Genomic DNA, 15,654 nt, shown 5'->3' on the forward strand with positions numbered 1-15,654 from the left:
CAGTCTAGTGGTTTTAGTCTGATGAGGTTGTTAATGGAAACATGAACAGTTACTAGACAGGAAAACTGACCACATGCTATCACTCGGAAAAAAATCCACCCATAACACCGGACTCCATTTGATATTGTAAACACTGGTAAGAACATGTAAAATTTAAAAGCAATTATTTTGTTGTGGTTTACTTCATAAATTAAACTGTACCTGGGGAGTCATCCAGGCTGAAGGCAATTCGTACTTGCTTATCAGCAGGTACCCTTGCGGTGGTGATCATGTGGGCACTTGAGTCAATGCTTTTACTTGATTGTTCCAGCTGAAATAATACAAACAATATATTTATTACAGAGCATGTGACACCATTCAACAAATGAGTTTTAATACTTTTCATGCATTCATAGCTACCTTTCTCATTCTAGCTAAGCAACATTTAGAACCAAAGTCAAGGGAGCGCCATTTCACTTTTGCATTTAAAAACAATTGAAGTGAAATTCACGGCAGAGACTGTCCTTCTTTTGCTAGTTACAGATGAGAAAGAACAATGGCAAAGGAAGCTTCCCGTCTCCTCACCTGCTTGCTCCCCGCCATTGCCCCTTCAGCAAGCCTTGACTCGTGGCAATGCTGCCTGGTTCTGAAGGTGAAGAAGGAAGAGGGGGTGGGGAGTTGAGAGTAACATGACCCCAAGCCTGCCATGTGATTGGAAACGTGCACACAACTCCACATGCTGTCAATGAGGAGGCACCCATCCTCCTACCTTCCACCCATACTCCCCAAGTCAAACTGTGCTTGATAGTCACACAATGGTCAGAAAGTTACTGGGTCTCCAAACCTTGGTGGTGATTCTTCAGTGGAACTCTGGGCAGGTGTAGGGGTCTGTCTGCATGGGTCTGACTCCTCGACTGAGACCTTATTCAGTCTTCGGTCTTTCTTCTGAGACCACTGATTCCAAAATTTTACTGAGATGAAACCCTGTCCATTAAGAAAACTGCTAGTTCATTTCAAGCAGGACACTAGCTGAGCAACAGAAGAATTAGCTGATCCGATCTATATTGGTATAATTAAAGCATCTCTGAACACTGAAAAGTTACACTCAAAGCTCTGCTATGCATATGAATGAACATTTTAGGTTGAGCTTTATTAAATAGCTGAATGCAAACTTAATCTCCTTGTATAACTAGCACAAAGCTGCTAAAATTCACAGATAATCTTCTGACTAGCTTCATGTGTGGAGAACATGAAGTCAGTGGGACTTCATGCACGCAAAAGATCTGCCCATAAAGAAATTATTTTAGGACTGAAGACTATGCCATCCAGAGTGCATTGTATCCATACCAACTATGTGGGCAATTGTAAGAGTAGCTTTTAAATTACCATAAAAACTCCTCAGTCAATTAGAACACATATTCTTCAGCAAGATAGAAAGAATTTACAGAAAGTTGCACTACATATCAGTAGACAACACAACAGTTAGCTAATGAAAACAAAAGCCAATTTCCTAAGCCAATGATTTTGCAGTTTTTCAGTAAAGTAGCCATTGTATTGCACAGAGATCCAAACAATTCATTCTAATTTACACTTAATCATTTGGCAATCTCAGAGAGTCAGTAGAACAGAGCAATGTTTCAGAATTATAATCTTCCTGGGTGATGTGTAAATAAATCAAACACCTCCCTTGCATCACTGCCTTGTTATCAGTGGAAGAGTATAAAATTTGTATTTGGCCCATTAATTTCAGCATTTCTTTCTTTATTTGATTTTTCTGTCTTAATATTTAGCTAGCAGAGTGACAGAGTTACTCTGTAGCAATGCTACATGGGAAATAGTTATTTGAAGTTCATCATCTTTTCTTAAAAAAACAACAAATAATCTAAAATCATTAATTTGAATAAAGCTTATTTGGAGCTGACCATGTCTCTTTCTACTAGCACATGAAGAATATCAGAGATTGTACTTTATTTCCTGTTACTAATAATCAAGACACACAAAACTTGAACTGCTATCAATTGGGCAGAGACAAAGAAAAGTCGACTCAACTGCTGGAGTGTATGTTTTTGGATTCACTAAAAGATCCTCAGAGTCAACTGAAACATTCTATTTTGAAATGTGTTGCATTAGACTAAATAACTTCTATGGTCTGAGCATTATCAAAGTCTTTTTTCCCTCCCAGACTCTCACTTTATAAGAAACATGTGAGACATCTCATGTTTTTTCAAAAAACACAGAATTACTCGTTCAAAGTTCTGTATCATATTTCTCTTCCTTACCTCCCAGTACAAGGCAAAGAGGAAAAAGAAAAGAGATTTTAAGTGATAAGCACATCCTTGAAACAAGGCTGTTCATCATTCTATCTTGGTGGTATATATTCCCCTGACATCTGCTTACTATATCAACTATCTTCCACATAAGAGTATATTTAACATCTCATATCATACCCAAAGAAATTAAAATGAGGCATTCTGCTAGGGGCTTTAAAGTTGCCATAACAATATTGCTAGGAGTAAATCTGTTGTCTTTTCCCAGTAACATACTCTGTGGTCTGTGATGTCTTTAAATTGCCTCATTTAACCACCTGCTATCTGAGGGCAAAAATCAATGAAGTCTTCAATAAGCAATGGCGAGTTCTATCACAACACAAAAGAGTGTTTTCATTTTATTCCAAACTACAAAAAATCAGTCTTATCTTTTTACACAGCAATTAGCCTTCTATCCGTTTGTTTGTTTTGTTTTGTTTTTAATATTGCATTTATCCCTTCACTCCTTTTTGTGGAGAATCCTCAATCTCTTCATCACAAAAAAAACAATCAAAGAGAACAGAGAGGCGTGGAAGCAGACTGTGTTCAAATGAGGTGATACAGGAAACACGCAGACCGACTGCCCCCAATTCCCCACCTGCTTTCTCCATACACAGAGTACAATATCTCTGTAGACAGAGATGAGGGTGAAAGGGCAACCTGGAATTTAATGAGATTTAATGAGCAGCTCCCTTCTTTACAACAATTGCCTATAGAACTGGCTGCTGTTTCTCCATTAAAAAAAAAAATCTGCAGCAGAAATCAGATTAAGTGCTGTTACAGCTCTATCAATTTAGTTCAGTTTTCACACCTGTTGCCTTACCTCACTTAGCGGAGTGTCTGCACTTGTATAATCCAGGGCCAGCCACTGCCTTGGCTTGTCGTTGCCTTTCTGGAGTAAAGCTTCAATAAAAGAAAAGGCTGCACCTGCTGCATAGCAACAAACTGACAAGGTCTGAGAAGCTGAGACAGCTGTCAGGGCAACATGCTGCTACCTGCACTTCCCATAGGCTTCGCTGTCCCAAAAGATCACCCTTTTCCGCTTTTCTCCACAATTCTGCTTTTCCTTCCTCTCTTTGCCAGTGACGAGGGATTACGATGCTGTCATGCTTCACGGAGGAAAAAGTCCTTCTGTCACAAGCATTATTAAGCAGCGAACTGTGGCGAGCCCAAGATTTTTAATTCATTAGTCCTGGCAAACCTAAAATACAAACAGACTTGCTTCATAGGACAGGAATGTTTTCAGCATGACCCAATCAGTGTCTGTGTCTATTCCAGCAAACTGGCAAAGATAGCATGACTCCAGTCAGCAAAAATGTCTGCAGCTCCAATCAGCTTGAGCTGACACTGCCAACTTGGACTGGCTACAACTGAACTATCAAGTGATAGCAGCGACTATCAAAGCTAACAACAAGGGATGGGCTCGGCGTGTTAGGCTTAGGTTCGTGTTGGCTTTGGTCAAGCCGGTCTTGTCTAATTGCAGGCGATAGCCCTGCACTTCTGAGGAGGCAACGGGAAAATTTCAGAATGCGTAAGCTGTGAAAGCAAGTGTATTTATAGATGAGCTGGTGATGGCAGCGATAGCTGAACCTGACTGAATCAGAGATTTGACTGAAGGCAGAGGATTTTCTCATGTGATTTCAGATACTATTTGTCCATTTTGAAACCACAGGCAAACGGTTAATAGGGAAATCCTGTAGTAGCACAAGAAAGAAGAATTTCTTAAACTTATTTTCTGTAGCTGTGTCATGCACATATACTGCCTACGTGACTTCTTTGAGTCACTGCTGTCAGTCACAATAGAGGAAAATGGAGAAAAAGCACAAAATTATTATACAGAATATCCGGATTGTTCTGTGCTTGAAAAGGGAGTTCTCCTCCTTTTACATCTCAAAATGCATTTTGAAAGTATATCATATATTTTTAAATTCCAGATAGAAAATATCTAATCCATGTCTCCTCTTACAGGCACATGCTAGATTCTCTTTGCTCAGTTGATATATAGAGAAGTTGCAGGACAAATAGAGATGTGAAGGTCTGAACTCAAATTTTCACCCTTCATCACCCTCTCACCTTCTGGCCCTGGTCCAGGATTGATCCAATCAGTGTAAATCTCAGGAAGCCAGCAGTCACTCTTGTGGCCTCAAAAGACCTTTTTCATATTTTGAAATGACTAAACTGCAAAGATATTCTCCCCACACTTCCTTTCCCTCAGCAATGACCCAGGAGGGTACCAGACAGCTACGCTATTAGTTAGGGATCTGGTGAGCCTGTCTTTTTGAACCCAGCATGATTTCAAAGCAGACTATGGTCTCTGCCCCCAAAAACTAGTGAAAAGCAGGATTCTGCCTCTGACTACACTAACCATTTTCTCTTCTCTTGATGTGTTTCTGAAAAGATTGAGGGTTCCTTCCTGCATGTTTCCTTGGGGAGGGAGAAAGATTTGTCTCTGATCACAACGGGTGTTGCAAACAACATGCTACAGCTCAATACCATCAGCAGTTGATATTGATCTCCAGCTCCAAGTTCAATTACTGTTAAAGTATTTGAAGACATGGAAAATTGTGGCTCCAGTGAATTCACTAAAAAATATTCTGTTTCAGTTTCTACAGAGCCAGAGTTTCCTCCAAATTGCAAGGTCCTCTTCTGCTTTGTATGGACGGATGGTATTTGGATGGTATGAGCACCTTCATTATATGCCATTGCAATAAAGATTAAAAAATCTTTACATAAAATCTTAAGATATGCAAAATCTTCAATAGACATGACAGCAAAGGTCTTGGACAGAAATGACGGGGAAATAGCCCAGGGGTGGTTTTTCCAGGTGGCTCTAACACTGCATTTCTAGACTGACACTTCAGTTGTACTCAGTTTAAACAGTATGTGCATTTGCAAATTGACCTCATAATAGGTTTATGTTTTGTATACATTGCATATTTGTTTTTTAAATGTCAGTGCTTCTAGTTAAATCATTATTATTATATACACTTTACAACAGAAGGTGAAATCACCTGTACTTCACTTATTATGCACACTCGTCTTCTAAGGGGTGTGCTGCTCCCAGAAGCTATGAATCGTGCTAAGATACCAAAACTGCGCAAACCAAAAGGCCCCTGATTTACATTTAAATATCAGTTCTGTGCTTTACACAATGATTAGTCACCTGAAAGTACTGTTTCATGGAAGGCAGTGCATTTTTAAAATGCGATGATAATATAGCATTCTGTATACAGAACATTAAATTTGAGGCATCAGTATGAAAGGTTTGACTGTAACCATGTTATCATCTATCTATTATTGAGGCCGTGAAGCCAAATCTCCCAAGAACATGGATTGAAACAGCACACTTTAAAAGTTCTCTAAATTACTTCATAACAATAAACTAGAGAAGATTTCAGCTTTAAACAATGGGAAAATTAAAGTTGGGAGTGCTGCACTTCTTTGACTGTCTCATTAACAATCAAAAGCATTTTAAATTTTGGGTAGACATAAATCCCACTTCTCCTATTGACTAAGTAGGTGACTAAAATCTGCTTATCTAAGAAAATTACTCTCCCATTTATACAACACACAAAAAATACTCCTTTCTAACAAGCTGCACGTACATCATAGAGTCTTCTCTGTGAAAATTACATAGCGCCGATAACTCCAGGTTTTTCTGTGCAGGAGCACAGCCTGTTTTGTTTCATTTCCAGTATATTCTTAGTCAGCAGAAGCGTGGTGCCCTAGCAAATTTCTATTAATCCTGTATTACATTATGAAACTGGTGATATGCTAGAGGCAGATATGATATTTTATTCACCAAAAACATCCTAAGGAAGCACTCTACATTAGGAACACTGGGATTTACTGATATTCAGTACTGGAAACGTGCAAATTTGTAACAAGTTTTAGGATGCAGTATCAGTTATTCTACAGACGTAAAAAAAGAAGGCAATATCTGCTATCTAATAAAACACCTGTTGCTTTCCGTTTCTTTAGCTGTGCTACTTTCAATTCATCTCAGTTTCCTAGTATAAGTAGTATTTAGCAGCATATGACCTCATTCATGCTAAAATGGTGTTTCACAGATTGCCAGTCACTATTTAAAAATACACTTTAAATATTCTAGTATAGGGAAGATGTTCCAAAGAGAAATTTAAAAGAGAATAAAAATGCTTTGCCTAAAAATGCATACAGAGTAAAATCTTAATTTTACAGACTCCCCTGAGTACAAACAGAATCCCATTTCTCACAGTTCCTGATGAAATTATTTCTGCAGCAAAATTTGTTAAAGACCTCACTGTGGGAGGGATTTGGTCCTCTTTACTGATATTAGGGATGATTAGGGTGAAGCTGCTCCAGGCTACAGAAAAATGACTTTGAAAGCATAAATGTTGGTGAGTCACGCCATTTAACTCCACATTACCTGTAGAATTTCCAATAACACTTGGATCGTATGGCTCAGAATTAGCTAAATATGAAAAGTCAGATAGTATATTCCATTTGTCTGCCGTGGTAATTGAATAAATGCCTTCATAGCATCCACAAAACCCGAATTTCTTTGTTGACCTAAGGATAACCATTTCAAGTCTGTGTGGAACAGGGTAGAGAAGTGATTTCTCTACAACAGCAGTTATCCTAGGAGAGATCAGAACATCCAATATGATATAATTAGATCATAATATTCCCACTCAGAAATCCAGAACCAGAAAGGAATACTTCTTTCTTGTCTTTTGCATAATGGAAAGGTATAGATCAAATATACACCATTTCCTCTTGTTGCATTCACTCACAAGCTAACATCCGAAGTCCTGTCAATTGGAGCAATCAACAGAGCACTGTTCTTATATACTACCTCCAGTCTCCTTGCCTGTGTAGTATTTTAAAACAAGTAACATAACATACTTTTCCCCCCAAGCTTTACACTCACAAATGGCTGAACCCTGTCTGAGGAACCTATCAGAACATTTTTTCATTAAAAACACACTGAAACCAACATGAAACATACATTGAGCACTGACTTTAAAAATACCACATAAGAACCTTTATAATTAATGACAAATTGATATGGAACAGCTGAATTCACTTATATAGGAGCATACAGATCTAATGAAGGAGATTGGTGCAAAGAAATAAAAAAATTGGCTCAGTCAACATAAAGTGGAATCACTGGTGTTGAATCAACAATTTTTACACCTGCCTTAAAACCATCTATAAATAACTGCATCTTGAATGACTTGAAAGCCTGACTGGTGAAAAACTCCACTTCCACAGCAAACTCTAGCCAGAAGTTGTGGGAACCTAATTCCACTGAGAGAAAGAAAACTGAAGCCTTTGGGATATGATATTTCCAAAGACTCTTGCATATCTTTTACATGTAGAACAAGATGAAAGCTGAAGCCAGAAGTACTTACTAGAATAAGCCTCATTGTTGTCAGAAATTAGCAGGTGCAAACTTATATGCTTCACCCGTATCAGTATGGAGATGTAAATAACCTTTAGAAACTAATTACAGGTGGCACGTCATCTCAGCAGGGAATGGTGAAGTAGATTAGAGATTACAGTGTGCAGCAATTCTCTGGGAGGCGAGCAGTCAAATGTTCAAAGCTATCATTGGCTAGCACTGGTTAACTGGAAACACCAGCACTTTCTTGCAAGCACTTAAACACAAACGTCAATTTTGCTTGCCAATTATGCCACTAAACAATATCCAAGGACATCATAGGGTAAAAGATAGCTCTCTCATATCTGTAAAAGCAGAATAATCATTCTATTTCAGAAGAAGATATTCTTGTGATCTAATGCACAGTATTAAGCCAGTGATATTAATACTCCAGAATATTCCCATATTAAGTCACCCACACAATACTGTTTAAGTGCAATAGTGACAGGACAGACAACGTTATTGAATTAACATTAGTCAAGATGACATATTGTTTCTAGAAATGACATAATATTGATATTTCTCACAAGAAATAAATGCAAATAGGCTCCAACCATCAGTTTCTCACTGGAAAAAAAAAATAACAAAACACCCAAATTTTTATATCATTTTGAGTACTCCACCAGAGAGAATTCCAAAGGTTTTATCACTTAAGAGCCTGAAACGTGCCTGCTACACATTTGTTGGCAGATTGGCAGTAATGACTACCACACATATTGTTTACCTTTGAAAACCAATAATTCCAGACAACAGAGAATAAGCACTAATTTCTTAGTCACTCGCTAACGTCTGCTCCCTATTAGAAAGATCCGTTTACAGGGACCTGCTCTTCAATGCTGCCCCTTAGAGGACACATTCGAGAAAGCCATCCATCTATCTCATCTCAAAGAGCCCTTGAAGACAGTACAAAACCTATATCAGAACAATATAATGTTGCACCATTTGAAACCTATTGACTATTTCGATACTGAGTGTTCACCAGTATAGCATATTAATGTAAAATCGGCATTAATCAGGTAATTTTTTTAATAATAAATTTCCCTTCCTACAGTAATTTTTGTCAAAGAACAACTTTGATTCACCATATCATGTTCATGCATCCTCCTAGTTGAGATGTTATGATTTTCTTCATGTGATGATCGACAGCAATCGAACAACAAAATGATATCTCCAAACTAAATCTGTACTGAATCTTTTTTAATGTCTTTTTTTTTTTAAAAAAAAAAAGAAGAGCTCTGTGGGCAATACCAGCTAATTGTTTTAATACCATGAAGTATATGCAGGCTGCAGTAGCACTTGCTTGAGCTCTATAAATTCTGATTCTCACGTGAGAGTGACAGGAATACCACCTTCACAAGGGGGCAGCAAGGAATACTGATCTTTAAATTATCTGAATTACAGACTCCTGATAAAAAAAGTTTAAGATTGTTATCTTATAAAACACAACATCTCTAACTACATGTGAAGCTCCGTCATATCTTGAATGCCTGTCCCTTAGATGAGCAGTTAGATCTTAATTTCTGGTTCATTTCAGATCAAACTTCATGAAACACAGGACTGCAGTCTCAAGCAGTTATCAATGGCATCATAAGAAAAGCTGTAAGATACATGGGGTAGCACATACCCTTTTTGGGGAAAATTGTATGTTTCAGGTTACAGTTTAGATCATCAATTGGTCTCCAATTTGAGTATTACAAGGCTTCAAACGTAGTGCAAAATTAGAAAATTACTATGGAAATACCTAAAATGCAAAATACTCCTATTCCATTCACTTATTTTCTACAGTTTTACAACCGTAAGTAAAACAACAGTGATTTTAAATGAAAAAAACCTAGCTATTAATAAAGCCCACAATTCTTGAAATGTTAAATCCAGAAACAGTGCTGTTGACTAGAATTAGATATTTTGTAATACTGCATCTTAGCAGTTGATGACATTTCAATTTTAAAGCAATGCTTTCAAAAGTTACAAAAAACATGGCATATAGACACAAGAAACTGCTTTTGAATTTTAAATGTGCAAAAAAAAAGTAGGAAAAACTGTTTCATATATTTGTTTTCTTAAAACATTTTTCAAGCCATGATTTGCCATGATTACAAAATAGTGAAAATTGAGAAACATTGTCTGATCTCACGTGCTGATGAAACCCCTTTTTTAAAGTTCTCAGAATCCAAATATTACTAGCCTTTTGCTATTGATCTTCACATTATCACTCACAGATTTCACCATAATCTCACTTAAAACTCCTTAAACCAAGAAATAGAGACAAAAAAGTTAAAGTAGGTTCCTATGAGAATGTAAGATGTTATGCAGAGCATTTATTTTTTTCTCCAGTATTTCAGGAAGAAACATTGAAAGCACATATCTGGGACCCTCTAGGCAGCTAGACAAAGATGCACAACTGAAAACAACCTTTTCTTTAGAGCTGCTGAGAAGTCTGCAGTAGGGCTCCCGGAGCATTTGGAGCCTTTTGGAACCACATATCATGCAACAGGAAAAAACTATAATCACACTTGTTCTAAGAGTTCCCGTATTTTCATCCCGTTAAAAGTCCTGAGATAATTACAAGTACTAAGTCTGACAGTCGATTAACTGAATAAGCCACACCATTACTAGTAACTTAACCCACATCATTAGTGGAGAAAATAATGAGAATTTTTTTCCTTCGTGGTTTTCTGGGTTTTTTTTTTCCATTAAAAATACTGTACTTGGCATTCTTAAAAGCATACAATCTGCATTTCACTGTTTCAGCCTGGACTGCGATTCTACTATGTAAAATTCATTATTAGCTCTCAAATTCATAATCCTTTATAAGTCTCATTAGAACAGTTTTCTTTTTTAGTTCTCCTGTACATGCCAGCAGTAACAGAAACACAAGATCAAAGACAAATTGCTGGTTAGTCTATTGTATGTCCTCTGCTGCATAGAGGCGCAATGAAATACCCCACAAGGTGTCACAGTTCAAATTTCAGGGACTCTGAAGGCTTGAAAAGTTGGCATCAAACTGCTGATGAGAGGAAAGTGAGTTACACCAGTGTTTTCAAAAGCATCGTAAATGGACTCACACACTGCTGAATGACTGCTTTGGGTTTCACGTCCTTCCCAAAGTTACCCTGCTCTACTGTATTTTTCTGAGTCCAAGCATAAAGCAAGTCTAACTGTCAAATGTCATCTTTTATTAATAAATCAAATTAAGTTCAAATGAAGCAAAACCACAGCAGTGTGATTTGGGATCCTGTACACTCTGCTTCCACCACTCCTTTCTGTGAAGGTGGTGTCTTCTGGGCCAACCTGTCCAAAGCCTTTGTAAGTCATCAAACAAGACAATTAGTCTCTCAGAGTTTCTGCAGGTGTTGGAAATATAGATGATTCCCTCCTAATCCCATGACATGCTGATGTTCAAAGTAAGAGAGTGGTCATAGGGCTTACTGCCACATATTGTCCTATGTCAAGCACTGGTTTAATGTCTTCTGCTGTCTCTTTGCCAGCTGGCTGACAACAAGGACATCTGTTAGTGGACCAAAATAATCAATGTGATGCTTTGGATCATTTTCATGCAAGAGAATGATTAGCAGAAAATCTGTTGTGAATTTCATAAATCGTTTACTGATGCCCATGTTTTTGTAGAATACTGGGTTGGAAGGGACCTCAAAGACATCTGGTACAGCCTTTCTTGGCAGAAGATCAGTCTAGGTAAGATGGTCCAGCAACAGGTCCAGATGAATCTTAAGTGTGTCCAGTGCTGGGGAATCCGCCACTTCCCTGAGGAGATTATGCCAATGCCCAATTGTTCTCATTGTGAAAAATATTCCTTGTGTCCAATTGGTATCTCTCTAGGAGTAACTTGTACCCACTACCCTTCTTCTTTTCCATATGTCTCCTTGTAAAAAGGGAGTATCCATCTTCTTTGTAATCACTCTTTAAATACTGGCACATGGTGATAAGGTGTCTCTTAAGCTTTCTTTTCTCAAAACTGAGTTCTCATAAACTGAGTTCTCTCACCCTTTCCTTACGTGGCAGGCTTCCCAGTCCTTCGATCATCTTTGTGGTCATTCTCTAGACCCTCTCCAGCTTGTCCACATCTTTTTTGTCCAGCGAGGACTAAAACTAGACATGGTATTTCAGGTGCAGCCTGACAAGCACTGAGTGGGATAATGACTTCTTTATCTCTGCTGGAGATGCACTTGTTGATGCAACCCAGCATCCTGTTGGCTTCCTTTGCTGCAGCAGCACACTGTTCAGTCATACTGAGCTTTTGTCCACCAGCTCCCCCTTTCCACAGAGCTGCTCCCTAGATGAGTAGATTCCAGCCTGTGTGGCACTCCTGCATTATGTTTTCTCAGGTGCAACACCTTGCATTTGTCCTTGTTGAACTTCCTAAGGTTCTTGTTTACACTCTTCCAGCTTATCCAAGTCTTCCTGAAGGGTGGCTCTCCCTTCCAAAGTGTCTACTTCCCCACCAAGATTAGCATGATCAGCAAACCTTATCAGGGTACGCTCGTTCCTATCATGCAGATCACTTATGAGAATATTAGACAGTGGTGGGCCTAATACAGATCCCTGGGTGACCCCACTTGTGACAGATTGTCTCTTTGAAAAGGAACTATTTACCACCATCCTCTGGGTGCTACCTGTCAGCCAGTCCCCTGCCCATCGCACAGACCAATTGTAGAGACCATGATGCATCAGTTTCTCTATGATGTGGCTGTGGGAAACCATATCAAAAGGCTTGGGGAAATCCAGGTAGACAATGTCCACTGCTCACTCAATATCACTCAGGCAGGTGACTTGGCACAGAAAGCGGTCAGTTTTGTCAACCACAATATGACCTTGGTGAATCTGTGATGGTTTATCCCAATCATGTACTTCATTTGAGTTGTGTTAGCTCCCATGAAGATTCTTTCCATAACTTTCCCAGGGACTGAAGTAAGACTAATGGGCCTCATGTTTCCCCGGCTCTGGGAACCCAGCAGTACACCTCGATCTAGCACTCAGACACAGAACTTACCGTTGCTGCAGCTGCATCCCTTGCCAACTATTTTAGCCATTAGAACTCAGTATCTGGACCATAAAGATTTGTAACAATCATTTAGACATTCAATTCACTGTTCTATGTTAAAAACAATAAAATGATAGAAATTAAGAAGATCAAATTAATCACAGATAAAATCTATTCCTTGCTAAGCACAAGGAACACCTGGCCTGCAGATCTGGTAAGGTAAGCAATACTGACAATGAAAAACAGTTGGAACAACTATCCTTCAAAAGCAAAAAAGGCAGAGATTTCTTCACTAGTTGATTACTGTTTCAAGAATCTTAACCCTAATACAGGTTTCAGAATTAAATTTGGCTGATAACCGACAACTACTGATACTGCTAAGTCAGAGATGTGGTGCTGCCACTTTCACGTTGAAACTTTAGTGTCTGGTAATATCCTTTTGCTTCCCTCAGCCTAGTTGTCTTGTTCTTATTTCACCCATTCATTGTGTAGTAGGCAAAGCATCTGGATCAAATACTTAGCAAATACATGCAAATCTGAGTGAACAAAGTAATGCAGCATTTCAGTAGCTTTACATATCATCATAGCACTGTACAAACATTAGTTCCTGTTTATTAGAGGTACATTAGGGTGATTTGCTTATTAAGTAATCCTCCAGGACATTAACTTTTCTTTTTAACATATTATAACATTGGCACATTCACATTTACCTGTTTTGAAGTTTTTTATTATAAAATGATCTCTGCTTATTCTTTATATGTAAATCGTATTACACCGCTTAAATGATACTTTGGTAACTGTCCATAATTATTTTGTACATATACATGTTGCTTTATTTTTCTCTACTGGGGAACTTAAATAGCAATGGTGTATCCTTCAGTTCAACAGTTTTTTAGGCAGTAGTTGATGTGTCTACTTTTCAAACACAAGATCACACTTCGAGGGGGTTTCAGCATGCAATACTGTTAACAAATCCTGTGTGATAGTCCCAACTTTTGGCATGCATCTATTCTGTGGCCTTTGCCCCCTACTACACTGTCATGATGCCTTTATTTGTACAACGTGGTATAGTATCTCCTGCTTTGCAGAAGTGCACAGTATTTACTCATTAACTTTTCTCTAAATACATCAAGAATCATGTAGGAAAGACTATGCATTACTGTGAATGCTATAATTCTTAGTTATAGCTAGGAAGGTTATGCAGTGCAGAAATGAGGGCTGCGAAGGTGTCCTTGGAATTCTTTTGATTCACGGCCAGCATGGATTCAAGCCAGTTTCTGAGCTGCTGGCAAATATACAGCCCTGACAGAGTAGCCAGGAAATAATGGGACGCACAGAAGTTCCCCAGCTCGTGCTGGTGGGTCGTGCTTTATGTTGGCAGCAAGAACGAGAATGCTCTGCATACCCTGGGCTTGACTGAGAGGCAGGTGGGCCAGGAGACTCCCATTGACCTGAGTTCTGGAGGATTAATGGATTCCTCAGCAGGTATATTCAGATGGCAAATGATGAAGAATTGTAAAATTAATCCTCAAAGAAGAATGGGGACAATACGAGAAATAAAATGTGTAGTTACTTGGACAAGGTCTGTAAAATTATTTGAGTAGAGAAACAAAGCAAAAATTGGAAAAACCTCTTTGTCCAGAAAATCTAGGACTGTTTTAGATCATCCTTAGAAGATTCCAGATTGGGCATCCAAGTCAAGGCATGACACAGCGCAGAAAGATCACAGACACCTGTGGCCCAGGCACCAACCAACATCAGTTGTAGTCTTTAGCTACCTTTTTCTGCTCAGTGTCTGCAGAGCTGAAAGAAATGTAATTCGGGTGTGGTAGAAGGTTGTTTTGAGGAGTCTGCAGACCGTTGCTATTTATTTTACTCCTAATGACTTCATTTGGGTGCTATTTCTGCAGAAGTCTTCCTCTATTCAATGCCAAGCGCACCACCTCTATTTCCTACATTTTCTAATTACAGCCTAAAATTCTTATTTCCCTCACTCCTCAGTTTGGTATTTTCCAAGTTTCCACATTCACACAGGTACTGATAAATTCTTCCCATCCCAACAATAACTGCTGAACTTTCAATAGCAGTTGGCCTGTATTTCCAACTATTTCCAGGCTCTTGTGCACTCTGCTAGAAAAAGCTTCCCATACAACCACTATGAAAACCAAAGTGAGATGTTTCTCTAACACTTACCTAATCCTGGATTTGACCTCCTCATGCAAAGCAGCAGCACCATCTAGAAGACATGTCATTTTTGCCCAATGATGCTTGCTTTCTTATGACATCAAAACCAGAAAGAACTCATCAATTTTCATTTCTCTCATGAAGTAGACACTCTTGCATTGTATTTTGGTGTGTACTGTACCAGCGCCCCAGCATGATTTTATACTTTGAATGTACCTACAATATAAAATCAATACAAACTGCGTCAATTCTTTCTGAGACTATCATCCTTTCTGAACTTATTTGTTTAGAGGAACCTCTGAATTCTTGCCACTTGTGAGAGCAGAATCAGAGCTACTGGATCCTTAACTCAGACGGGGACTGCTATCACTGTTTCAATATATCAACATTTTCAAATAATTTAACCTACTGACACTCTATCGGTACTCTATATAGAGACAGTGTATAACATAGAGTATATTTAATATATTATAATATATTACAATATAGAATATATATATATAAAATATTATAATTATAATAGAGAGTCTATTTAGGGTATATAATACTCTAAAATCCCCAGAAGTGCTTTCCAGTGACTCAAACTGACTGGATTAGCTACTGCAGAAAGCACATACTCTGAGGTAAGAATACACAAATGGTAAGGAAATCTTGTTTTCCTATCTAGCTTGCAATCCTCTGTACCAGCAAATGAGATAAGCCCAGGATCCGTGTAGTGTTTAACCCAGGAGCTGGGGACCAATGACCTAAGTAATACATAG

At 38.4% G+C, this 15,654-nt stretch overlaps 1 protein-coding gene across 7 annotated transcripts in view; it reads right to left on the reverse strand.

Moving 5' to 3' along the window:
- MAP3K7CL (MAP3K7 C-terminal like) overlaps positions 1 to 15,292 on the reverse strand; it is a 44,040-nt gene extending 28,748 nt beyond the window's left edge. Inside the window, exons 1-4 of one of the 7 annotated variants that reach the window (XM_054056636.1) lie at positions 14,903 to 15,292; positions 6,694 to 6,905; positions 3,109 to 3,215; positions 202 to 310 (exon numbers count right to left, since the gene is read on the reverse strand). In XM_054056636.1, the coding sequence (XP_053912611.1) occupies positions 202 to 310; positions 3,109 to 3,215; positions 6,694 to 6,905; positions 14,903 to 14,961 (487 nt within the window). In that variant the 5' untranslated portion in view covers positions 14,962 to 15,292. Of the gene's footprint in view, positions 1 to 201; positions 311 to 564; positions 625 to 823; positions 964 to 3,108; positions 3,725 to 6,693; positions 6,906 to 7,681; positions 7,800 to 14,902 lie in introns of those variants that run through there. The other 6 variants (XM_054056638.1, XM_054056640.1, XM_009567142.2 and 3 more) reach the window with 6 other exon arrangements.
- Between the last annotated feature and the right edge of the window lie 362 nt (positions 15,293 to 15,654).

The sequence above is a fragment of the Cuculus canorus genome, chromosome 1 (assembly GCF_017976375.1).
Source record: "Cuculus canorus isolate bCucCan1 chromosome 1, bCucCan1.pri, whole genome shotgun sequence".
Taxonomy (NCBI): Eukaryota; Metazoa; Chordata; class Aves; order Cuculiformes; family Cuculidae; genus Cuculus; species Cuculus canorus.